Here is a 27,428-nt window from a genome sequence, read left to right as displayed (position 1 = left end):
AAAATCATCTATTTCTTTGAAAATTCTTTGTAAGTATTCTAATAGTGGAAGAAGAGGTCACGTATTAACTATTGTTATACCGTATTTAATCATTTCCCAAACTCTTGGCTCTTTACATTTTTGTTAATTATTTGCAATTATAAATCAAATACAGCATCCATCATTCAGAGTCCTGAGGATAGATTCCTAGAAATGGAAATAGTAGGTCAAAGGGTATGAGCATTTTTAAGGTTCTAAGTGCCTGTTGCCAAATGCTGTTCCAGAAACTGTGTACCAATTGGTCCTCCCACTAGCAGAGAATCTGCATCAAAGCATCCCGCCCCACTTCCAAGAGCATACTCGGGCTGCTCCAAGACTTAATCTTTGCCAGCTGTTTTATCCCTCATATAGCTCTTATATTCCTTTTAGTCCACTCACCAGATCTAAACTCTGAAGTTTAAATCCATAAACTGCGCCTCGTTTACTGCTATTCATATAGTTCCCAAGGGCCAAGATGATCTGCAAAAAAAAAAAAAAAAAAAAAAGAGAGAGCAAAGCAAAGCCCATCAGCACCAGTCCAGGCAGAGAAACACAGCGGACAAGTCAGCTCTTCTGTACACATATGAGGAAAACTTCACTTGCCTCTAGAATTTTCTTGAGTTTTTGAGATGACTTTATAGAGACAGATGCTGCTATAATTGAGTGCAGTTGCTAGATTCCAGTCAAAGGAAGGGAGGGGAGGAAAAAAAGAACACAAAAAGATGTTACAAATGGGCAACTCTAACTGGAAACTAAAAATTAACACAGAAGAAAACAGGCCTGCATTTAGACCATAAAGCCTTAATGTTAAGATTCTATTTTTCCTAAACATAAATTTAAGTTGTCTCCTAGGCCTTAGGTAACCACTTCATTACATGCAAGCTCTTCTCTAAAGGTATTTGAAATAAGAAGTAATATCAGAACTTGCTTATCACAAATCCTATAACAGCATCTTCTAGAACTCTATTCTCTACCTTCTACCTCTAATCATGTAATACAATTTATATTTTTAAACCAATGGGGCTGTCCAAGAATGAAAACAAAACAGCTAAGGAATATAACAACCCTCCAGAAGCTCTCAAAATATGTTTTGAAGACATACTACTATAAACAATTATTAACAAAGTTTATTTAGAAATAGACTGGGAAAGAACTTTTTATGATAGTTATCTTTATGATATTCATAAATCTCTCCCAGGTTAATAAAAAGCAACAAGAGATGGTTGGCTATAACTTCTACATCACCACAGTACACTGTAACAAACCTCCAAGGAAGAAGATGCTTGTGATAAATTTAATGCTTCCAATGAAAGCCAATAAACCTGTTCACTAAAGATATGGGCTCGTTTTTGTAAATGAAATTCACATTTTCAGTCTTGCCAACCCAACCAGAGAACCAGAGGGCGCTAATTTTGAGAAAATGGTTTTTTCTTGTCCTCTATATTGACATGCACTTTAAAACCCAGAGGATACCTGCAGGCACAGAACATGGCATTCTCTAGGGAGAACAGCAACATGGAAAATGGAAAGTCACCCTTTCAAATTTATTCGGCATATGCCATAGGAAAAGGATGGCTAAAGTAAAAATGGAATCTAGAAAATTCTGGGGAAGCATCTTTACAGTTCATGGCACTAAGTACAATTCTGAGAGACTTAAACAAGCGAAAAAGATTCTACATCTCTTAGAACCTCCTCCCCTGGCAGTTGGTCCACTCACAGGAGTCAGCATCTGAATGCTTTCAGCAAAGTTCCCAATGAAGGCCATGATGGTCATCTTCTGCATGAGCCTCTCAATTTTACTGAACTGCATCATGAATCGGTCTTCATCCGACAGGTTCTCCACAGGCTTCCTTTCCCGCTCATAGAGCCGGAGCACTTTCACCTCATTCTCAGTTGGCAAGAACCTCATCAAACATTCAACAAAGTCTACAGGCAGTGTCTTCAAGTCAAATCTGAAGACAGATGTGGACATGTCAGTGTCAGGGAGAAAACCTCCTACCCTTTTAGCCACACCTCCATCTGGTCCAGCTCATGAGCCAACAAATCAATTCCTCGCAATTGAACGGTGGCAACGCTCCCCCTGCTTCCATACTGGCTCTTGACTGTGCATCAAGCTCCCTCATTGGTCCTTCCTGAAAACCTGAACCTTATCACATCACCACATCAGTTTTTAAGCTGCTAGCATAGCTCTAAACCTCTAGAACTCAGCAGTAAATCACAGCAGGAGGAGGCAGAGAGAGGCTGACGTATCTGATGGTTAACCCATTCAAGGACATGGTTTTTTAGGCATGCTATATACTGCTAATTAGGAGATTAATATTATACATGCAATAACAGACTATCAGGTGAACTTTGTAAAATATTTCAATCAAGCCAACAGTCTGGTATATATTTTCTTTCTCAGGAAAAAAAATGCATCTAAATGACTGCACCATATGGATATTTTGGCTTAAATGTATACACATCCCTTGGAGGAATACCAGGTTTTTGTGGATGTATGCTCAATTTAAACAACAAAGTATCTGCTACAACCTCTACTTCATTCTCTGGACAATCTTTGTTCAGCAAAATAATACAATTATATTTAATCATCATGGCAAACAAGGTATATAAAAATTAAAAACCAAAGTGCACACAAGTTTCAACATCAGAAATTAGAACAGACTATAGGATGCACGAGACTATTAGATTATGATCCCGGCTGAGAACATAAAATTGGAGCAAATGCTTTCTCAGGGCCACTTACTGCTGTAGGAATCCCTGATCAAAAGTGATGAAGTGCCAATTTATAATGACTGAGTTCCTAAAACATCTAATAACATCCTTATCATATCTGAAAATCACTATGACCATATGAAGAGTAGAAATATTCTAATAGAAAAGTAAATAAAACCAATGCCTTCCATGCTGTTCAAGTATAAAAACAAAATAAATCAAAAGAAAGAAAGAAACATAAAAACACTGAACTTTGTTTAAAATGTCCTGGCAGCACTAAAAGCAACAGAAATCACATTCCCATGGTTATAAATTAAAACATGCATCTGTATTGTAAGTGCAGCATCTGTCGCTGAAATTTTATTATCCATAAATGCCATCGAATTTGTACTCAAAATTCAGATACTCTAGAGAAAGCTGATGTTTTCTCCTTTTCTTAGCAACTGCAATACTTCACTCAACTTTCCTTTTATGTAAGCTCTGCTGTAGACCTACATAAAAGAACGGACCAAGATAATACATGTCATAATGCCATTCTTATTCTTCTAAAACAATTATAATTACTCATTCTAAGATAGCACTCCCGAGGGTAATTTCTGGTCCACCCCTTTGGTGTTAACATTTTATTAAACTCTGAAGTTACGTCTATGTAACAAAGAGATTCTCTGGTGTGTGGATATCAAAAATTGCTCCATTTTTTATCTTAGATCTTGCCTCACTATTGAACTATTTCTGTCATCTACCAATGCATAACTTTCTTGTTTTGATCCGATATTTATTAAAATACTGTTTTCCAGAATGCCTTGAACTTACACGTGAATAGCTTTACAGATCTCATCAGCAGTCTTGCCAGCTTTCCTTAAGGTTATGGCAAGGTTTTTGGCCCTATTTGCTTCTAGTAACGTCACTTTGTTGGATCCCTTCTGTGTTATCTTCTGTTTGCTTGAAGAAAGGTCAATAGCAGGACCTTGGGCTTTTGTCTTAAATATTTCCTCAAATTCATCCACATTTAAATCCTGGGGTAGAGAGAACAAATGGATTATAGTTAAAAATTAAGTCAGGAAGCCACTACTCAATTTCTTAAGTGTTCAAGAACTTACATTCTCTACTCAATACTGTTTCACCATGGCTAGCTCTACTTTCCTGTTTGTGTTCGAGTGTGACTTATGCCTCACATGCAGAGGTGAACATCTAAAGTAGACAATTGATCCCAACCAGCCAATTCAAATGCCTTTCAGTAATTAGGTTGCAGGAAAGGCCACCACAGACTAAAACTATCCATCAAACCAGCTAGTGAGTGTGACTATTAAATCCTTATTAACTTATAATTTAATAAAGAGTTTTATGCCCTTTTATAAGTTAAGGTCAGATATTGTGTCAGATATATATAAAAGGTCTGTCCAGAAAAAGTCCAGCCATTGTTAATATAACAAGAATGGTACGCATGACATCGATGTAACCTGGCAGCCAAGGATAGTGGACTGGAATGTGCATGCATGAACAATGATAACTTCACTGTAATAATCAGTGGGGGCAGTAGATGCTGTTGACTGAGCATGTGTACTGTGTGGTCATCTCATTTAAAATAACTGAGTGATCAGAGTAACGAATCTGTATCAAATTTTGCATTAAACTTGAACATCCCTCCATGGAAACTATTCAGATGATTCAAAAGGCTGCAACTATGGGCAACTGGTGATTGGCACCTTTATCACAATAGTGGGCCCACCCATGCATCATGTCTCATGCAGAGTATTTTGGCAAAACATCAAATCACCCAGGCGACTCAGCCCCGCTACAGCCCAGATTTGGTGCCCTGTGACTTCTGACTTTTCCCAAAACTAAAATCATCTTTGAAAGGGAAGAGATTTCACACTGTCGATGAGATTCAGGAAAATATGATGGGCAGTTGATGGTGATTGGGAGAACTGTGTGAGGTCCCAAGGTGCCTACTTTGAAGGGGACTGACGCATCATTATCTTATGTATAATGTTCCTTGTATCGTGTATCTTCTTCAATAAATGTCTATTTTTCATAGTACATGGCTGGATACTTTCTGGACAGACTCTCTATACACACACACACACACACACACACATATACACTAAAGATGCTCAAAACTATTTCATTTTAACATAGTTTCTTAAACATAGTTTTAGAACCACCTTACAAAATTGTGTCTAATTCTATTCTCTGATATTATATATCCTTTTTTTCTTTATATGAAAGCACTTAAAACACTAGCACTTAAATCACTGAACTTTCTGGAATAACAGCACACCCATTTTGGCTTTGCTACACAGAGAAGGCCCCATGTGTCTAACCAACAAGAAAGATACCTCCAGTATCCGCTCATCATCAATTTCATTGAAGACTGTGCCATTGATCTGATTTGGCTTCAGGGCAACCCAGTTAAAAACTGGCATTCTGAATTTCGTCTTGATTGGCTTCTTAATTTTCACAGCTACAGCAGTCAGAGAGAACGAAATTAAGATTCCACCAAGACCACATGACCCCTAAGGATAATCAGACAACAGTCCCTGCAGATGACACTTGAACACTGGAGGAAAGAGGCAAGAGGTGCCCAAGTGTTTTAAAACATCACACATGGCTTTGGCCAGAGCAATCTGAGGCCATCATTTGATTGACTGATTGATACAACATTGTGTTAAAGTTATCTAAGAGCCAGGGGCCAATTTTTTTTTTTTTTTTTTTTTTTAATGTAGGCAACTGGTTTGCTGCATTATAGTCACACTGATGGGACAATGCTTAGGACAAATAAAGTAATGGGGAACAAACATTATTATTAATGTTACTAGATAGCAGAGAGGTCAAATACTATTTGTCACTCAGTTTGATATTGGTGAGCATAAGTGCAATTTTGACATCCTAAATTCTTGGTTCTAGGACATCTATCTCCAAAGAAATCTTAAAAGATGACAAGGGACTACAGACAAGGGGCTCTCTAAACCACCAGAAATGTAGCGTCAAGAATGCTGACTTTCAGCCAGAGCAATGCATTCCTGTGGATGATTTCAATAATGGGGATTATATTGGCTGCTGAGTTATGTCAAACAGCTTAAGGGCCATGAAGGGCCCCAGATAGAAATGTTTATTTAAGACAGAAGGTGTTCTTGGAAATCAGGATTTGTATTACTTTTTTAGAATGGCCACAGTGCCTTCCCCCTCTTGAAGAGAAAGTTGTCCTCAGGGGTCAGCTATTTTCACTAAAAATACTGGAAATATCTTAATAGAGAGGGAGGGTTCTATCTCTGAGGGGTCAAGGGATCCGTGCCAACTCCTCTTACTTTGGGAAAATGAGATAAAAAAGGCAATCCATTAAAAATTTCCTTAGTTAATTGCATATCATAAAGAAGTTTTCCCAAACCATTGAAAGTTATATATATTCGCCTTCTTAAATCTGCCCCGGAATGCCCATCATGCTATTTGGGAGCTTCACTGTTTGCCATCATTAGCAAGGGAGCAGGAGGAACTTCAGTGCAGAGCAACAACAAGAAACACAAAACACACCTGCACTTTTACCTGGCTGCCGGCCTCAGTGGGAGGTACTGAGAAGGGGAGGCAGGCAGCTTCTCTCATTCCTCCAGAGTTACAAAGGCCATATAATGAACAGCAGGATTGTCATCTGATAAATCCACACAAAGGCATGCAGGAACACAGAAACATAGCTTTGCCAGCCCAGGCCTTTCCACAACCAAAGGTGACACCTTAGTCCCTACTGCCTCACAGTGCCGGATCCCTCGCTGCCCTTCATTTTTGGCTATGCTGCCCAGGAAAACCCAAGTCCTCCATGGGATGCAGGCTCAGGTCTTCCTCTTGCTGGAACTTCAGTGATGTTCGGGGTCTGGGGGCAGGGGAAGGGGCTGTGCAGGAATGTTCTCTCAATCTTAGGTGAGAGGTCAGTGACATTTGGCTCCACCAATCCCGCACAGCCCCTGTAGGCCTCTGGACCCTCACTGAAGCCATTTCTTTTGTAGCCACCCTACCTTTTCTAGCAAGATCAGGAATAACCCTGAAATCAGAACACAGGCAATAAAGTTCTTTTCAGGAAGGTCGTCCTGACTTTGGGAAATTGGGAGAGGGGAGTGGTTCTGGGAAGGAGGGGCTTGTAGGTGACCTTGACATACAGTGTTCAGGCTAAAGTAGACCAGTGGCAGGGAAATGAAAAAGCGGTACCCAGCAGTTTTTCCCTGTTCTGTGGAGCTTTCTTCTTTCTCTCAGAATAAATCCAAAATCCTTCTAGAGCTGAGGCCTTAGATCCAACTATGAAAATTCAACAAAAAGGGGGGAAAAAACAGTCCATTTCTCAGGGGGAAGGAATGTGGCACATGATACAGGAGGTCTGCTTAAAGGCAGTAATCTCTTCTACAGGTTCAACTAAAGTGTGGGCAAAGCTGGAATAACAGTCAGCCAACACCAAGAATTCCCGCAGACACAAAGCCAAAATGCAATGGGTCAATGGAAGATGGAGTGGAAGATGTGAAGGCACAGTGTGACCAACAGGAGCACAAGGCAAATACTCAACACACTCAGTGAGGAGCAACCTACAGAAAAGCTTGATTGGCCCATCTTTTGTGGAAGCGGAAAGAACAAAGGAAATACAAAAAAATTAGATATGGTTAGAGTCAAGTGGCTCAGCAGTTGACACACTCTTCGCATAGAATTTCATGCTTCTTGGACACATTTCACAAGACAGCGCAGAGCCAAAACTTCATTTCCCTTTGGCCCTTCCTTGAGACTCATTTATTTTGTTTTAAAAAAAATAATCCTTTTTAGAAGAGGGACAAAAAAATGACTTCATTATAGTGGTCCCAAACAGCCATATTCAACTGTGCTAAGTATTCTTTAAGATATGAACAATATTTTAAAGAAAAACAATCAGGTGGAGTCCACATTCTCATTGTGAAGTTCCAAAGCACATTCTGCCAGAGGCAGCAAAGGTGCAGACTGCCCAGTCGTCGATCATAAACTAACTAGGATGTGGGAGCCAGGTCGACCTAGCACAGATTCAAGGAAGTAAGCCGTACACTTCAAATGCACATTTCACACCACTAATATTCCCTCTATAAAATGTGAAGAAAACTCAGTAAACTTCGGGGACCTCTTCCTGATCCCCACCTTGACCACGAAGAACACACTTGCTCACTGCCTTTTGAAGGAATAGACATCCTTTTGCCTGTAGATCCAGGGACTGAGTGATGTCACAAGTTTCGGCTTCCCAGGAGTCCTTGGCCTATCATCTCAGCTCTGTCTCTGTCTCTGCTGGGACATACTGATTCTGTCTGGCATCTTGGTTCCAGAGAGAGAGAAAGAGACAGCTACTGAACATACTGGCAAAACATCCCACAACACGGGCTAGAGCCACTAAGCATTAATTGCCAAATAAGGACAAGTCATGAAAAGAGATTAAAGGCCTTGTAGAAATGGCTTGATCTCAAGCTACCAAACATTTGAAAGGGTCTTATAATCCTTACATCTTATAAAACAGAACACCCTGTAATTGTCTAAAGAACACTTAACAGCACAAAAAGGAGTTTCTTCAGTCTCCCTTACAGTTCTCTAGATTGCAGAGGACACAAAGGTGACAAGTTTCAAGTGTACGAACTCAGTAGTCCGTGGAATAGAATTCCACACCATAAAACTGAGGGAAGCAATGGGGCCAACAAATTTTTAAAATTAAGTAGGCAAAAAAATTAGCCAGAAGAGCGGAGGCTGTGGCACACACGCTGGGCTCTGCCAGAGAGAAAGGAAGCAGGACCAATGAGACAGCACAGCAGCCACGCCTCGCGGTGAGCAGCTCAGGGGCCGGGCCTCATCAGTCAGCCCAGGTGCGCACAACAATGACAGGCTTTCACACATGGTCACTGAAAACAGTCTGTTGATGGCACAGATTCCTGGGGCTGGTTAAGAGGTATTTTTTGTTTGTTTACATCCCAAAGGCGACCTGTTCCATGATGACATGACGACATGCTTTCAATTTCTGTCCTTCAGAAGCAATAAAAGTTCTAGAAGAAAGCAGTAGATGGGAGACCTTGAAAGGTTAAAACAGGTCACTGCAAACAGGCACCTTATGAGTGACTTTGACAGTTTTACAGAAGTTGGGGTGGAAGTAACACCAGGGACTCCATGTGGAACAAGTTTGCTGCGGGTAGCTTTCTGGGGTGTCCAAAGGGCTACAGTCACTAGGACGGGTCAGCCCTCCAGACTGGCGGGGGAAGCTGTAATGGGACTCTAAGGGATGGAGATTCGGAGAACTTTTACACCTATGACTGGGCAAAAGGCTCTGAAAACTACTGCAGCCTTGGAAATGGAGAATATTAGAGTGGTGGCTCTTAAGCAGAATAGGAGACCTCACAAGGGACTGAAGTGAACAAGGAAGCAGAATTGTCTGAGGTCACAGAGGCAGCACGACATAGCTCAGAGCAATTCCAAATGCTAGGAAAGCGGTCCATGGTCGGGAAAGTCGCTTGCAGTATTTTAGAGAAGAGTAAACATTCATTTCTGTGAGTCAAAAATAAGAACTTATATTTCAAGGCATTAGAACAACTGTCCTCCTCTTGCCCACACCCATTCTGTTTTATTTCTGGTGAGGTAAGGATGCTGCATTTTGTCCTGGTTAGCAGGAAGACAAAATAATTATTTGTAAGCATTTCAAAGCATGGAGATATTGCTTTGGCAACATTTTGCCTTGAAGTTTAATTGTTCTATAGTGAATTCTATGTCCTCAAATGCTCAGAAGAAATGTCTAGAAGCTTACATGTGGCAATTACACAAAAAGGCACTTTCTTCTTTTTTAGGTTACATTGCAAATACCTTCAAGGTAAAAAGAGCCACAAGCACCAGAAGTATTTTATATCAGAGCTTTGACTACGACAGATGCCCAGAAGTGTTTGCTGAACCGGTAAAAATCTGCTGATCCCCATGAAGGAACTGGTTTCTCTTCCGTCTCTAAAAGGTGCTGAGACAGTGAGAGCAGAACTTCCTACTCGGGAGAGACTAACAAATCTACTCAGAGGGAAATGCCTCCGGTGCCTGGCAATTTCCCCTGTACATTAGCAGGATTGTTCTGATATTAAGAGGATATAGGTGTAATTTCAAGAGACCTGCACTTTGAAAGAATGGCTTTAATCCTCCAGAGGTAAAAACAAATGAGTATTTATTACACAAATACCTGGGTCTTAATTTTGTGCTCTTACCTGCTAATCCTGAGTTGAAAACCACTGTGGGTGAAGATGTCCCAGGCAGCGGGGGTGCAGAAGGAGGAAGGGGTGGTGGTAAAGGTGGAGCTGGCACCGTCTCAGCTGCAGGGCCCGGCAGGGGTGGAGGCAGGGGAGGGGGTGGAGGGGGCGGGGGAGGGGGAGGGGGTGGAGGAGGGGGCGGCATAGGTGGTGTTACAGGACCATTTTGCACTAGCAAATGAAAAGAAACAAATTGACTTTGAAAATAGAATGGTTTTTCCTGCAATATGTATGTGCATAGAGTATCAGAAAACAAACACTGCGAAGGACAAAGGATTTTTTCAAAGACTAAAATTTGTCCGTAAGGAATATCCTCCAACATATATGAAATGAAGATTCATAACCTCAATCTCAAAATGCAAAAAGTTCTCAAAATCAAAATCAGTAAGTAAAAGAACATGCCAACAAAAGCCGACAAAGGACATAAATGATAGTGGGTAAAATAAATAAATAAATAAATACAAATATCCCAATGCCATCTCCACTCTCCCTCCCACCAAGGCTTCTTACCTGCTTCAGGTGCATCTGACAACGGAGGTAGTGGTGGGGGAGGCGGGGGCAAGGGTCCCGAGGAGGTGGCCCCTGTTACTGGTCCCACAAAGTTTCCCGCTGCCACATCTGACCCCGTGGACAACGTGCTGGAAGTCACAACTGGCAGTATGGCAATGTCCCCATCCCCTTTCTTCTGAATTTTAATGGTCCCTTGTTTCTCCAGTTCGTGAATCTTTTTCTCCAGGGTAGACTGTCTTTGAATAGCTTCTTCTTTTTCTTTGACCATTTTCCTTAATGTGTGAACCTGGGTATTTGCATCTTTGTAGATTTCCTGCAAAAGAGTTCATGGTCAAGAATTTGTCTTCACAGGACACGCACGCCTCTTACCATCAGACTGGCAAGCTGAGGATAAAGAAAATAGCCAAAAAAAAAAAAAAGAGAGAAGAAAAAAAGAAAAAAGGAAGTAAAAGGATACTCATATTTAGGAATTCTATGAAACTCAGCCAGGACCTATAAAGTCCCATTCACTATCATTTGTTCACTGGTAATGCATGCAATATATGTTAGCTCTTCTTATTGTTAATGTGGTTCTTTCCATCAGTAAAGCAGCTAACTCGATTTTCCCTGTAGGTGGAGAGAAACAGGACAGAAATGACCCAAAAATAATTTTATAACTGACTCTGAGCTATCCTGGGGATATTCTGGTGGTGTAGCATGTTTTCCTTTCACTTATTTTAAAATTCATTCTAACTCCTAGACAGATATCAGCTAACAGTAGACAAAAGGGCCCTAAATCACACTTGGATGGAAGGCAGAGTGGGATTAAAAATCTGCAAGGCACAGAATAATCTAGCGATGAGTAACCAGGGGTTGACTGTTCCTGAATGGATTTCTCTGGCCTTCACAGCGTTCCCCTGACCAAGCTCCGGACAGCAATTCCCTTTGGTAATGCAGTTAACAACACAGGCCAAAGCTTCCCTCCACTAATTATTTATTTCTGTCTAGGTTTTTAGCCAAAAACAAAGAAGTTACAATTTTCAATTCAAAGGCCTCCATCCTGGTTCCTTTTCTAAGTGGCCCACAGAGGTTCCAGTGAAAGGATTTTTATGGAACTCACTTGCTGGGCCTTGGACATGGGCTCTCTCACCACAAACCTCCAGCAGGCAGGGAAACATTCTTCACACCCTGTCTATTATTAATAATCTGAGATTCTGAACGTGAATTGGGTCCATATGCTACAACTTTGTCTCGATGGCGTGCCAGAAAATAAATTTCCTAGAGTTAACTGTAGGACATGTCAGAATATCAAGCAACACACACAGACATGATAACCATCGCATAAAATGTGCCATTTCATTAACGGCGGTGTAAAGGCAAGCCATTTGCCTGAAAGCCTTCCAGGCATTTTAGTGGTTTTATGTTCCATACAATTCTAAACACACAGACAGGACTCCATAAATACCCGATGCATAAGGTAAAACAATGCTAATGCCAAAAAAATAGCTGCGATTATCTGATAATAAAGTGGATTGGTTTTGTTTCCCTTTTTTCTTTCCTTGTCTTTTTTCTTTCTTTCTTCCTTTCTTTCTTTCTGAATGCCATTAGGTCTTGACTGTGTTGTGATTTCACCATTTCCATGGCAACCACCAAAATCTAGTTTCAAGTAGCGGCAAAGCAAACTAACAAAGAAATCCACATTCTATTAAAAATAAATAAGTGGCATGAATTAAATCCATGCTGTGTTTTTATTTCCAACCAAATGGTGATCCACATAATCAACTCTGACTTGTCCAGATGGGAAATTATTGTTGTTCCCCAAACCTGTGATAAGAACATACTGAACCCCAAGCATGTGATTGCATGCACATGTGTATACAGACCATAACTATGTGTACTTTTCTTTGGAGTATCACCTCTGAAATAGTTCCAATAAATACGCTACATCAATGCATTCCTCTGAAATGAATGCTCTACCAGACTGAAGCCGGCGCGCACTCCCTGCACTGCCCATCTGGGCCGGCTGTCATCATCACACTTACTCGAACAACATCCAGCTCCTTGTTCCTCTGCATGAGCTGCTTTTCCAGTTCCACGATCTTGGACATGGCTTCATTCTCCGTGTCTTGCAGTTTTTCAGACAACTGTAAAGTTTTCAAAGGGAAGCTGTGTCACAACACAGGAGCATTCTGATCAGGTTCTCGGCTCTCAGAAAGCCCAGCTCCAAGACCGTAAGGAGCCCACCAGAGTTCCGCATGTGTGTGACAGGTTGTTTTCTGGAAATGTTAATATTTACAATATGGTTGTGAATGCATATTTGTTTCTAAAGTGAATTAATTTATATGTGATCTGGAATTAAACCCATATACCAGTTCCTTAGTGTTTCCACACATACAGTGTGTCTCTGTCCATTTCCACAGGGGCTGGAGAACAATAGGTGAGGGAGGAGGGAAGTCCGCCTGTCCTTCCCTAAGAAGGGCCATTAGGCAAAAGTCTTTGAAAACTGTTGATCCAGAAAACTTGGCTCTATTATCATAGGTAATCAGTTGGAAAAAAATACTACTGCTTGTTTTGACCCAAACTACCCAAATAATAAAAGTCAGTTTAGAGGGGCAGTTCAGATGAACAGGTGGCCTGCTCCCAAGTGGGTTACGGAGGGGCGGTCATGCAATGCTGGCTGAGGCTTCAGGAGGAGCGCAGGTGAGTCATGGCTAAACAGTGACTTTCACATAAGGCTCTGGAACCGAGCAGCTTCTCATTTCTTATATTCCACTGAAAATGGTCCCAGTAAAGAAAATCAGGGAGGCAGGGTGAGGGTAGCATAGAGATCTAGGCTGATCAGATTCGGAATATAACACAAATCTTCCAAGGGAAGAAACACCAAGCCTATGAATGCTCTTCCCAAGCAGGTGTCACCCAGGTGTGGCCCTCACAGTAGCATTTCAAAGGGAGGAGTTTTGGCCACGTGGCTTAACCACAAGCCACAGAGATGCCCATTTGCAGAATGATGGAAAAAGGTGAAGGATAGTCAATGTGCATAACACTAGGAACTCAGAAAATGTGAAGGAAAATAAATGTTTAAAGGGGAAAATAATATCCCTCCCAAAAGAAACAATTCATTTCACAATCAAGGGCACTGTCACTCTGGATCCATTAAAAGACTCTGGCCCTCACCGTGCTTGGGTTTTTAAGCTGCACCAACACGTGTTTGCTGTTCATTCTTGCGATGTTACAGTATTAATTGAATGAATGAACAAATGAATAACCTCTAAAGGCCTTTGGATTCAGATTCAACTGGGTCTGTGGCAAGGAAACCCTCTCAGGAAAACAAGTCCCTTCCCTGACACAGAGCTAGCATTATACTCAGAGAACACCCTGCTTGAAGGAGGAAGACATACAGGAAAGCTTGCTGATACCTTGGAAAACGTTTATCATTGAAATGAATGTATTTAAGAACTTAAGTAGCCACAAGGCCAGACTATGAAGACATGCATCATGAAAGCCACTCGATGCCCTGTCCAAGGGCCTATGTGGACACATTTGGTAGAAGACGTCTCATTCAGGTGATACTTATTTGCCTCGGGCCAAAGTCACTTATTTGAGTTGCGCTTCCCTAGGGAATGCTGACCATGTAACTCTCCCGAGCCGATAGCAACGCTGGCCGGGGAATCTGGGCTTGGCAGACACTGAGCAGGGGAGCTAAGGCAAGGCAACAGGTTCCACTGAGTCTGAAGTAACACACCAGCCTTCTTTACAAGAACCCAGCCCGGCTTCTGCCAGCTCTCTATCCTGAGTTCCAGCTCATCCCCGTTCTCCAGATCCTTTCATTTACTGCCACAAAAGCTGACATTTATTCTGCTTTGCACCCAGCTGCAACAGAGGCATTTTTTCCCCCTTTTCTGAGTAGTTACATGAGAGATGTTTTCTTCCAGTTCTTCCACCCTTTCCAAGGCTGCATTCTTGGTTTCGGCATCTTCCAGCAGAGCTCCCACATCAAACACGTTGTCCAGGTAAGCCTGAATCTGTACCTGCAGCTTGTCACTCTCAGTGTGTTTCAGTTTCTAAAAAGCAAAATGCAAGAGAAGGTGGTGTTAACATATCTGTGAAAACATCAGTGGAACATAATTACCCAACAGCCTACATATTTTTCTTCATTCCAAATAGTCTAGCCTTTTTCAAGGGAGGGTTTGATACTCATTCTCCTTAAGAGAATTTACGGAGTAGCCATCAGATTACTTTCTGGCAAACACCCTCTCCCAAATATACACATGTTTCCTCACTAATCCTCCTGTGTATATATTCCCCAAGTGGATATATTCCAACCTAAAACATTTTGATACAGGTGAAATCAGGAAAACAGAAAAACTAAAAGCAGCTTTGAAAGGGAACAACAGTCACAGGTGACATAAAACTTGAGGGGTATCTGTGTAGGAGAAGAGACTGGAGTAGGCGGTAACTCGCCCGGGCAGTGAAGGTAGTTCTAGATGCGGGAGGGTTAGGTGGAGGTGGGAGAGGCCCTGACAGAGTATATTAGCTTTGGGGCTTACTTTAGCACAAATTGCTAGAACCCATCCTCCACAATTACTTCCCGAAGGCACTACCCCAACTAGAGGAGCTCAGGGTTCACTCCAAAGCACAGGTCAGGAAGCTTTCCCCCATAGTCTGCATTTCAGGGCCAGGCATTCCAAAGGAAGTCAACTTAAAAGAAGGGGAAATTAGAGGTCACATAAATCAGTGAGTCTTCCTTAGAAGTAACCTAAGTCATGGCTTTCCCTGGGAAGCAGATGAGTAGCTAGAGTAATACCTAGTACATGCATGATGCCAATAAACCTTTACTGAACAAAGCAATGGCTTTCTAACAAGGCTGTTTTTTTGTTTGTTTGTTTTTGTTTTAATCCTTACTTGAGGACATTATTTAAAATTGCTTTTTAGAGAGAGGAAGGGGAGGAGAGAGAGAAACATTGATTGGTTACCTCCTGTATGCACCCGGGACGGGAACAAACCCACAACCTACGTATGTGTCCTGACCTGGAATCAAACCTGCAACCTTTTGGTTTACAGGACAACACTTCAACCAACTGAGCCACATGGGCCAAGACAACAAGGCTGATTTTGTAAGCTAATGAAGCATTTATATATCACATGCTTATAATATTATTCTTCTAACCACTTCTATTTATCAGGGTCCAGAACCAACAAACCGGGAAGTTAAAGAAATAGAGAATTCAGAAAAAGTTTTAAAGAGAAATTCTACTCTACACAAGTTCTCAGGAAAACAGATGTTCTCCTGGGTCTAATCTACCACAGAGCTTGTTCTGAATGCAGAGCATGCTCCATTTTAGTGTGGGAGTCAGAAATGAAAAAGATTTCTACTTAAGGTCAAACTCTAGAAAAGAAAATGGAGAAATTTAGAAGGATTTTCCTCAGGACTCAGTGAGTGACGGGTCCTAGCACGTTACTACCTGCCTTAGTAACCTAGAGCCCGAAGGGAGCTCTGTGCAGCCATGGCAAAACCGAACCAGAACACCATCAGGTAGCTAGCCACCCAGATTCTGTTCAAATACTGCTACTTGCAGAGTACATGGGGAGAGAAGATAGACAAACCTTGATCTCAAAGCAGAAAAATGCCTTTCAATACAATCTCCTGTCAAAGAGACTAGTGGGTCTTTAAATGGGAAAACAATTCAAACAGGTCTTTAATGGAAATCTGTCGTGCCTCTCCCTGAGTAATCTTTAGACAACATTAGGTCAGTCTATCTGACAGCAGCCTAGCTGGTCTAATGAGGAAGGCCATAAGCTCCAGAGTAATCAATCTGTGACTCTACCTTGCAAGAAACTGAGAGTACAGATGTGTGATTCCCTGGCTTCACCCCTACGGAAGATGGATAGCTGAACTCAAGAAGTACTTCTGTCCTCTTCATAACTTGAAGCAGCCTTGAAATTGAGCTCAACAATTCTTGTCCTATCACCAGTCATCTTCCAAATTCAAACAGACCCTTCTTATAAGAATGGAAAAGCTAACTGCCAAAGAGTGAAAGGACAAGGGTACATCCTGTGCACACAAAGCTACTCAAGTCCATTTACGATTTTCACATCAACTTTCTGCGTCTAAGCTAAAGAACGTCAGGGAACTGGCTGAGCACTTTGCAAGGAAGCAAGAGAAAGAGAAACTTTAGACCCCCTTTTCGCAAGAAATAAAAGTAGAACTTCTAAAGCCACAAATATTTTAAGCAGAATTTAATAGCTACACAAGGAAGTCTTCTTATATTCATTTCCTCATTTTCTTTTTATGCTCTAAGCAATTATTCATAACTCTACAGCAGTCTGGGTTTGACTTTTCTTGCCCAATCAGGTTCCCCAGAGTAAGAGAGAATGCAAATTGCCCAACAGCCCGAATGAAGGGTGCATTGAGACTTGCCCAGACAGCTCAAAAGCAGAGGAAAGCTGCAACAAGGCTACAAGAGGTTATCTGACTCTGGTACTAAAAGACTGCTGGCAGAAGACAGCCTACAGTCCCAGGAGGGCTGCAAGCATCCAGTTTCTCTGGCAGACTGCATCACTCAGACTGGTTCCTTTTAACTAGCAGTACACTGAGTTTATGGCATAGAGCCTGAAGTGTTCCTTAGTCACTATGGAAGAGTAGCTTTGAGGGTAGGCAAAAAAATCAAGTCTTATATTAGAGCTAAAGCTTTAACTATACTTACATCCAAGTATTCATCCAGGCCCAACTTGGTAAATTCATATTGGAGGTGAACTCTGAAATTCATATCTTCTACTGAATGGACTACAATATTAATAAACTGCATAGAGGCCACCTGAAATGAAATTGCCACAGGTTAGATAAGCTCCAAACTTGTTTTCTTAGTTTAATCATAATGTATGCTTTCAATAGCACCAATTTAAGCTCACTTACCGATACCCTTGTCCTTCATTTCATTGGGTCCTTTAAAATATTTTACATATATTGCTTAAATTCAAAAGTCATATAGATACCATATTTAGATGCCACTTTACATCCACTAGAATGGTTATAATAAAAAAGAAAGATAATAATAAATGTTGATGAGGATGTGGAAAAGTTAAAACCCTCATCGATTGCTGGTGGGAATACAGAATAGTGCAGCCCCTGTGAGAAGCTGGAGAGTTGCTCAAAATGACCGAGCAAGCTCATTCTCAGGCATATATACTCAGGAGAAATGGAAATATACATCCATGAAAACTTGTACACAAATGGGGGGATGAGGACCAATGTCCATCAACTGATGGATTAAAAAAATGTGATATATCCATGCTATGGAATATTATGTGTCAATACAAAAAAATGAAGTACTGACATTTACTACAACATGGATGAGCTTGAACACAATATAAGTGGAAAAAGTCACAAAAGATGACATATATAATTCTACTCATATGAAATATCCAGAGGAGGTAAATCAACAGAGACAGAAAGTAGGTTAGTAGTTGCCTAGAATAGGAGTGGGAAAAATGGGGAGTGACTGCTAATGGGTAGGAGGATTCTTTTGGGGGGCAACAAAATTTTCTAAATTAGACTTTAATGATGACTGCACAGCCCTACAAATACACTAAAACTATGTTGATCTATATAGTTTAGGAGGGTACACTGGGTAATATGTTAATTATATCTCAGTAAAGCCATTCTGAAAAAGTCTTATAGGTATACAGAATAAACTATGTTAAGTTATTACAGATATATTGCAGAAAATGTAAAAATTATTACAAAGAAAAACATTCAAATCTCTTATAGTCATAGGCAATTTGATTATAATCACTTCCAACAGGGTTATTGCAGGATCTCTGACTCATCTTTCCATTTTACTTATTATTATTATTATTATTTTATTGATTAATTTTAGAGAGAATAAGGGAATGAGAAAGAAACATTGATTTGTTGCTCGGCTTCTTTATGCACTCATTGGTTGTTTCCTGTATGTGCCCTGACTGGACATGGAACCCATGACCTTGGTGTATCAGGATAACACTCCATCCGACTGAGCTATTGGTCAGGACCCAACTTTCCATTTTAAATAATCAACTTGTTTTTGTTTCATAGAAGCCTTGGATTTACTGCTTTCTACTCACAACTGCATCAGTGGCCCTGAGACCAGCCACAGAGAAAACAAGTCCCTAGTTTGGTAAAAACAGCACAGAGTTCAACAGATCCACTTTGCTTTTAATAGTGGCAGTCGATTTATTTCGGGTGAAAATATCTCACTAATGCCTTTCCTCTACAGTTAAGCAGAGCCTCTTGCAAGAAGGTACAATGGTTATGAGACCCAGATGCACATTTATTCTGAAAATCATTTCACTCTCTCCTAACCCCCATTTCTTCTTCATCTTTTTAAAAATATTTTTTATTACATTAGATTATTCTTTGAGCATGTTATACATTCAATATCCCTGAAAGACATGGAAACTGTCCAGGTGACAAGGAGACACTATGGCAATTTACTAAGAAGTTACTGCAGGTACTATGGTTAAATAAGCCAAAAAATATTTGGTCAGTTTTTAGTTTTCTTTTGTCCACCAAAAAATACATAAATAGGCTTTGTGCTATGTTAGAGGAATTTGTATTTTATAAGGAGTAAGTTGTTTGGGAGGTTATGCACCTTAATTGCAGTTTATGAAAAGCCTTATTTTCTGGAGGAAAAACATGGTGGTAGGATTTTGGCATCTTTCCACTTCTCTTCTGAAAGCAGGTCTAAATGACCTGCTGAGTTTTCCGCTATGCCTAAGAGGCAGCTGTTTGCTAGGTGACACATGAATCGAGCACATAGCACACATATGTCAGCAGCCTCTAAATAAGGTCCTCAAAGCAAGTCTGTAGGAATCAATGTACTCATAGCAAATATGCTCTTGTTTGTAAACAGTGCAGGTATTTTAAAGGACTTTTAATTATAATTTTAGCAGAAACTCAAATGGCAGAGATCCCATACACTTGATAAATGAGGGAGGTGGGCCACGTGGCATACAACAGGGAATGGTGTAGACTGTGATGAACTGGGAAGAGTATCTTCAGACTAAAGGGATAGGAGCTACGTGGCCCCAGCAGCTGATATTCTACAAGAATAGGAAGGAGCCTCAAATGTTATCAAAATTTCTTAGCTTAAGAAAATTAGAAATCCGTACTTTTATGTACAATTTCCAAGTTCTTTCATGGAAGGACATCACTGGCAGACTAACTCACGAGCCCATAGGAGCCTTCAGTTTGCAACCCCAGCTTAAGGGAACAAGTTTCCCCTATGAGGCCGAGAAAAGAAACTAGTAAGGTGAGCCCGGGCATAACTTCACATATTTATCACCAGTGCGAACAGCCATCAACACTCCAAAAAAACCCTAAGAGTAAGAATTAAAAAGCCAATGTAAAGTATTCTTTGTTTCACATTCATTTCTTACTTTTTAAAAAGCATATATACATATGCTTTATGGAACAGAAAATCTATAAAAGATTTCATCTTTCTCACTGATTTTGGAAACGGCTAAGAGCCATGATGAATATTAAATTTGAGGACCCAGAAAAACCTGTTTTATATAAAAGGGTTAGAAATCTGCAAAGGTATTCATATTTTACAGTCACTTAAGCAACACAACTGAAAACCCTGCCTGGCATCCGAAGCCCAGGTTTTAGAAGACTTGACAGTGTAAGACCTGACTGGGATGTCTGCTCCAGACCAGAAGAGATCTGGGAGAGTCAGCCCAGCGAGGATCTCCTGGGTTCAGAAGCTCCACATGTCTCCTGGATTAGGTCAAAGAAAGCCTGCCCACTTGGGTGCGTTCAGGAGCAATCCACCTCAGGAAATTCTCTACAGGAGATTCCACCTTCTGTCCAGGATTCAGCTTAGTTATATGGAATCAGAAGTGCTCAAACTGCTTTTGCTGTTCGTTTGGGAAGATGACAGTCCTGCTGCTGAACCCCACGCAGTTGCATGGGATTTACCCTGTAAGGGGATCTACAGTGCAAGTAAGCCTTCACAGAATTACTAGAGCAGGAAAGAGATCGAGAGTGGGAAAAAAATCACAGCTGTATATTAACTTGGCAATATATACAGTCAATTCCACAAACTGAAGCATTTTAGTCTTTGCGAATATTGTCTGGAGAAGGCCACTGGCTGGGTTGTATAAAGGCAAAATAGTCAACATTCTTGCTTTCTGCCTGGAGGACTCTTATGCAGCACCATTGGCAGCGAAAGTTGGCAATTGCAGGCACATACACCACACGTTAACTCCCTTTTCCTGGGTGCAAGGCCTCGCCCTTTATCTGCAGTAAGTAATCAGTACTTGTGGCCTGTACTATAGTGTGTACAAAACTGAAAATAAATGCCATAAAGGGAAAAATACAGATTAAGAGGGACTGTCTAGATTGGATCTATATAGCATATTATGCTCAATTTCCTGTCTTTTGTGACATTCATACATATGTATGTGTAATATATATAAATATCAATGGATTTAGGAAAAAGTGCTGAAATTGAGTTTGTTTTATTAAATGTGGTACTAAAATAGCTCACCATAAAATCTATGTTATTGTCTTCATTCCTGAAATGTTCCATCAACTTCTCAAAGCGCTGTTTCTCTCCACAAACCTGAAACACACATTTTTATCATGCATGTGAAATTCCAAACACAAGCATTCCACAATTAGATGCAGAAATTTCAGCATTAATAATCACTTCCAGAATATCTACTTTTTTCCCTCTTACACACTATTTCCTTTTCTTCCAAGCTAGCTAACTCGTAAACAGCAGCATGAGCCAGGACCCAAGCTGATCCTTGGTTTCCTTTGCATATTCTCTTGATATTTTAAAATCCATATCGAACGTGTTCTTTCATGGGCTGTCATTGTATGTCCTACCAACTTTATTAACTTGCATTCAGAATCCCAGAATGTTGTTTATAGTAAAAAAAAAAAAAAAAAAAAAAAAAATCACCAATTTTCCTTTTTACAGAAGTACTTTTTAACCAGACATGTTAAGAGATCTTACCAATTTTGTACTTAAATTCCTTGAAAAGCAAATTAAAAATTTTATTATCATGTATAACCTAATTAAGTAATTTTAGTGCATAAGCTACAACATATAAACTTTGGGAAGCTATATTAACTCATTCAAGGTGAGTACAGAAATCTGTGGTATCCTGTGAAATAGCACTCCAGACAGAGGCCAGAAACATATGCATTTAGCTCAAATTAATGTTTTTGCTGAAGAGATTAAATAAACCATAAAATCCTGTGAATTCCAGTTCCCCAAAGTATCTGCTTATACATGGCATCCAAAGTATCTGCTTATACATGGCATTAAACACACTGAGTTAAGAACACAAAGTCAAAGAAAGATTTGTATCAAATGACTCTCTGGAGACTTAGTCCCCAAATCAAAGAACAAACTTTTAATTCTGTCAGTGTCCTCCACTACCTTTATTGGAGCAAAGTCCTCCAACCACTGACTCATTCATTCCACCTTCAGAAAATACTTATGTGACCACCTATGAGCTACATGTTGTGTCACAGTGAGACACAGTCTTTGGACTTAACATTTCGCAAATTTAACCCAGGTTCCAGATGCTTAACTAAAATTTCTGATACTATCTGTGATCTTAGGGATATGCAGGCCAGTCCTAAAGAATTCTCCTAAAACGATATTTTATAATGCTACAATGTAGCCATTCAATTCCATGATATTACATCCCATGTGAATATATATGAAGAGAAAGTCCCAGAGGGCAGAAATTTTGTCTGTTTTGTTCACTATTCTATCCTCAGCATCTAGAACAATGCTGAGCACATTGTAAGTTCTCAATATTTTCTGAATTACACTGAATAGAGAATAAACCCGTAGTTATGTTAAAACACAATTAACAAAAGGGAGAATGTCTCCTACTCTCCATCACATTTTAGGGTGAAACAAGAGCCTTTAGACCACTGTAGACAGGCACCAGGAGTAACTTTAGTGGTGGTTCCCGGGCCCACACTGAGAATGTTAAGGGTGAGAGCCCTTGAACAGAGGGCCTTCCAGTCTTAGAGCAACTTAACTTCCTCAACAGATTCAGACTATAGTTTACCTGTATTTTGTTGACAATTATCTGTTTACGTAAGCCTGCTTTAACAAAAAGATAATTACCAAAAACAGAAGAATTAGCCCACAGACCCGTCTGGAGGAAGGGGAGGGAGGCTCCAAAAGGGAGAGTTTAAAGAAAAGCCTTTAAAAGCACACATGTCCAATCCCACTCCAGCCGGATTCAGCAGGCCCTGCAGGGATGGGGTCACATGGTCATGTACAATCTGATGTTCTGCAAAGGCTGAGAACCAGAGATTTAAAGGGATAACATGTTCTGTCCTAGACCCTCTAGAGAATATGCAGTTAAGTTCCTGGAAACAAAATGTTTGTTGAAGCAGGTTAGGCAGTGCGAGATCAGCTCCCTAGACTGTGGCTTCAGCCACATCCTGTGCCCAAAGTCACAAGTGTGTCTAGCCTGCAACAAGGGCCCAAGCTTGGTTTAGAAAAGCTTAGATTTACAACCTGAATTTTCTTGAAGAGAAACCTCAATATAAGAACTTGTCCCCTCGGATAGTGGTTTATTTCAACGTGTTCTGGGAGGGTCGTAGTGGCAGGGGAAAGGAATAGAGATGGTTTTGGATGCGGCAGCCTCCTCTCCTGAGAGACACGCTGTCTACTGTCTTGTTTGAGTGGCCAGGTGCTCACTGAACCAGACCAGGCAATGGCTACCAATGAACAGTAACAATGACTACAATTCCTTCAAACTGAAAGGCAAAGTCCTTTAAATTCAAGAATGTCAGCAATCTGGGAAGTACCCTGGGTAATCTGGTGCCCTCAATTTATGAATGAGACTGACGCCTAGACACATCTCCAAATATCTCCAACTCCATGAAAGTTCACACTGATGCTACACCCAGGTCCCCAACTGCAGCCTGATGTTCCTTCTCCCACACAGCCCAGAATGTTCAGACAAATATATTCCATTTGAGACAATAGTTAAAGCATTCTAGAATTATTTGAGATGCCAACAAAGATGAAAAACGTTATTAAAAACCGGAGTCATTACATCATGCATACAGTTGATGTCCACATGCCAGAGTCTCCCATGGAGCTTCTAAAAACAGAAGATCCCTGGGGCTTAAATCAAGACATACTGAATGAGAACCTCCACAGACAGAACTGGAATCTGTGCTTTTAAAAAGTACGGACCAGCATTTGGGAAACAGCAGCTTACACAGTAGACAAGCTCAGCGATTTTCAACCCGTATGCCACAGTTATTTTTAAAACATGCAATACCTGACTATTTAGTCAGGGGTACTGACCTCTTTTCCTTTAGGCTGTCTAATTCCCAAATAATGAGCAATTGTGTCCGGGCATTAGAGAAATAGGAATTATATGGTAAAGGAAAGCAGATGTCGGCAGCAATGAAACAAATTACTGGTAGCCTGTGACTAAAAAGAGATAGCAGACTTCTGGTCAAGATGGCAGCATAGGCAGCATGGCTTGCCTCTTGGCACAACCACATCAAAATTACAACTAAAATATAGAACAGCCATCATTCAGAACCATCAGAAATCAAGTTGAATAGAAGTCTTACAACTATGGAATTGAAGAAACCACATACATCCACACTGGTAGGAGGGGCACAGATGCAAAAATGGCTGGTCCCTCCTCCATGTGTGGTGGATAAAAATTTGGGAGTGGTATCTCCAGAGCAGGAGTCCCAGCTGCACACCAGGCTCCCAGCCCAGGGTGCCAGTGCCAGGAAGGTCAGTCCCCAGAACTTTTGGCTGCAAAAACCAGTGGGGATGGAGTTGCTGGAGCCCCAAGCAATTCATCTTAAAGAGCCCACATAGGGACTCATCTACTCAGACTCACTCCCTCTGAGCTCCAGCATTGGGTTAACAGCTCAAAAGGCACCAGTGGCATACTGGGAGAAACTGTGAGCAGAGGCCATGGTCCCTTTTCTAACCCTCTCCCCAACAGAGCCAGCAAGTTGGTACCATATCTGAGACTTCATCACCTGGTTAACACTGTTTGACTTCCCTTAGAGATCCCCAGAGACTCTACCTCACCCAACTTATAGGCCCACCCAAGCTGCTTTTCTGTTTCAATGGCTAGTCTTGGCCCACGCTTCACAACTCCCTAAATCTTCTAAAACAAGCAACAGCTGGCCTAGTGAGCCCCAGGCCCAGCTAAAAGCAGCCAGCTTGGATTCTTCTAGGAATCTCCAAGCCCCGCACAAGTAGCATTTATCTCAGATTGCTTTATAGCTCAGGAAGGGTGGCCCCTGGCAAAACACAGGTGGGGGATAAACTTGGCCTGAACCACTATGGCCTGTGTACCCAGTGGATAGCTACTGACCATGTTGGAGCACCACCACCCTGCCCCTGCACAGCTGATCCCCCACGAAGGACAGAGGTTGGTGGTCAGGGTCATAGCCAATCCTTGCAGTTGACTGGCCTGGGTAAATCCCTCCCATTGACCTGCCAACAGCAACCAAGACTCAACTACAAGAAGAGGGTGTACTCAGCCCACACAAAGGGCACACCTCGAGTACCCAGCTTGGGTGATGGGGGAGGCTGTGCCACTGGACCCTACAGGACATCTACTACATTAGACCATGCTGCCAAGACACAGAGTCAAAGCAGCTCTACCTAATACCTAAAAACAAACATGGGAGGCTACCACAATGAGGAGACAAAGAAACATGGCTCAAATGAAAGAGCAGACCAAAACTCCAGAAAAAGAGGTAAATGAAATGGAGATAAGCAATCTATCAGATGCAGAGTTCAAAACACTGGTTTATAAGGATGCTCAAGAAATTTCAGTGAGGACCTCAACAGCGTAAGAAATTGAGATAAAGAAAAATTTACAGAGAAAAACAGTTGAGTGGATGAAGCCAAGAATCAAATCAATGACATGGGACAAAAGGAAGCAAAAAACAAGTCAGAACAATAAGAAGTAAAAAGAATCCAAAAAAATGAGAATAGTATAAGCAGCCCCTGGGACAACTTCATGAAGTCCAACATTTGCATCATAGGAGTGTCAGAAGCAGGAGAGAAAGATCAAGAAATTGGAAATCTACCTGGAAAAATAATGGAAGAAAACTTCCCTAATTTGGTGAAGGAAATAGACATGCAAGTCTAGGAAGCACAGAGAGTCCCACACAAGATGAATGCAAAGAGACCCACTCCAAGACATTTAATTAAAATGCCAAAGGTTAAAGAGAAAGAGAGAATCTTAAAAGCAGCAAGAGAAAAGAATTTAGTTACCTACAGGGGTTTCCCATAAGACTGTCAGCTGATTGACTGTCAGGCTCGAAGGCACTGGCAAGAAATAGATTCTAAGTCATGAAGAGCAGGGACCTACAGCCAACATTGCTCTGTTCAGCAAAGTTATCATTTAGAATGGAAGGGTAGATAAAGAGCTTCCCAGATAAGAACAAACTAAAAGAGTTCATCATCACCAAAACACTATTATATGAAATGTTAAAGGAACTTTAGAAAAAGAAGATCAAAACTATGAACAATAAAATGGCAAAAATATACATACCTATCACCAACTGAATCTAAAAAACAAACTAAGCAAACAAGAAGACAGAGACAGAATCATGGATACAGAGATCATTCTGATGGTTGCAGCTGGGAGGGTGTGTGAAGGAATGAGTAAAGAGGTGGGGGATTAAGAAGTACAAATAGGTAGTTACAGAATAGCCATGGGGATGTAAAGTACAGTATAGGAAATGGAGTAGCCAATGAACTTATATGCTTGACCCATGGACATGAACAATGGTAGGGGGATTGCCTGAGGGAGTGGGGGTTGCTGGGTGGAGGAGGGGGCAAAGGAAGAAAAACCAGGACGACTGTAATAGTATAATCAATAAAATATAACACAAAAAATAAAAATAAAAAGAGATGGCATCAAATCCAGAACAAGCAATATTAGATTAATTCCATGCTGGCAGATATCCCTAAAAACCACTGTACTAGTCTGGTAGGAAGGACTGAAATAAATGATTTTAAGAGTTTGAAATATATATATGTATATTTCTTTAGAAATCATTCATTCTGTCAACAGATAAATCCATGCTGAGAACATGTGTTATGAAACAGAAATACCTTTAATCTTCAAACACAAAAAAATATAGACATAAATATCTTCCAATTTCCAGCTGCTATGAATTTGGTAAAAAGAGCTCAAATGCACAAAACAACATTCTGCCAACATAGATGCCAGCTTCGGGAAACCTTTAAGGAAGGATCTGACTGACCAACCTCCTCACCCACTGTAAGAACTAGAAGGGCCCTTCCTTTAGCTCCATCAAGCCCGCCCCATAAAGGTTTAGACAGACTTCTTGCTTCCCTGCCGCCAATCTCCACTAATGGATCCAGGGTGACATTTCAGACACTGTTCCATACTGTTCCATAGGAAGAACATGGATCCCAGAGGCCCCTTCATTCATGCTGAAGGAAAGGAAGCATGCATATCAGATTCATATTGGTTTCTGTATCACTTGAGTAATTATTAAACAAGTATATACTAAATCCCATAGGAAATGGAAGATATGTTTGGGAAAGGTTGGGAAGTCATGTCCACATGACTTACATGACAGGAAAGTCATCATAGCTCACAGAGCTCACATCTGGGCCACCTCCACACACTCGGTCCCAACAGGACCATCATGGCTGAACGTGCTGCTTCTTTCCTTTGAAACTGGTCTCATTTTAGAAAATTGGTGAAGATGAAAGGAACAACACCACTGATGCTCTATTATTTTCAGAATCCACACACTGAGGGCATTCTCAAGGCCTTTATCAAAATGGATGTAAGAGTCAGAGTATATCTGCACATCTGTTTATTTGCATGTTATATTTTGCTGCATATAACTTCCAACAAAAGCCAGACAGTGTATGATCTGAAGACTTACAG

General features: G+C 40.9%; 1 protein-coding gene across 5 annotated transcripts in view; it reads right to left on the bottom strand.

The window, feature by feature from the left end:
• Positions 1 to 27,428, bottom strand: part of FMNL2 (formin like 2) — a 297,033-nt gene that overhangs the window by 15,501 nt on the left and 254,104 nt on the right. For all 5 annotated transcript variants that reach the window (XM_090279847.1, XM_090279811.1, XM_090279837.1 and 2 more), the window contains 11 exons: positions 21,011 to 21,085; positions 17,186 to 17,296; positions 14,393 to 14,542; positions 12,524 to 12,625; positions 10,503 to 10,815; positions 9,951 to 10,163; positions 5,073 to 5,197; positions 3,547 to 3,749; positions 1,736 to 1,970; positions 622 to 690; positions 418 to 498 (listed from right to left, as the gene is read on the bottom strand). In XM_090279847.1, the coding sequence (XP_090135973.1) occupies positions 418 to 498; positions 622 to 690; positions 1,736 to 1,970; positions 3,547 to 3,749; positions 5,073 to 5,197; positions 9,951 to 10,163; positions 10,503 to 10,815; positions 12,524 to 12,625; positions 14,393 to 14,542; positions 17,186 to 17,296; positions 21,011 to 21,085 (1,677 nt within the window). The remainder of the gene's footprint in view (positions 1 to 417; positions 499 to 621; positions 691 to 1,735; positions 1,971 to 3,546; positions 3,750 to 5,072; positions 5,198 to 9,950; positions 10,164 to 10,502; positions 10,816 to 12,523; positions 12,626 to 14,392; positions 14,543 to 17,185; positions 17,297 to 21,010; positions 21,086 to 27,428) is intronic.

The sequence above is a fragment of the Furipterus horrens genome, unplaced genomic scaffold, assembly GCF_987537825.1.
Source record: "Furipterus horrens unplaced genomic scaffold, mFurHor1.1.pri manual_scaffold_1, whole genome shotgun sequence".
Taxonomy (NCBI): Eukaryota; Metazoa; Chordata; class Mammalia; order Chiroptera; family Furipteridae; genus Furipterus; species Furipterus horrens.
Note: the sequence above shows the minus strand (reverse complement) of the source record. Positions and strands in the feature narration are given on the sequence as shown.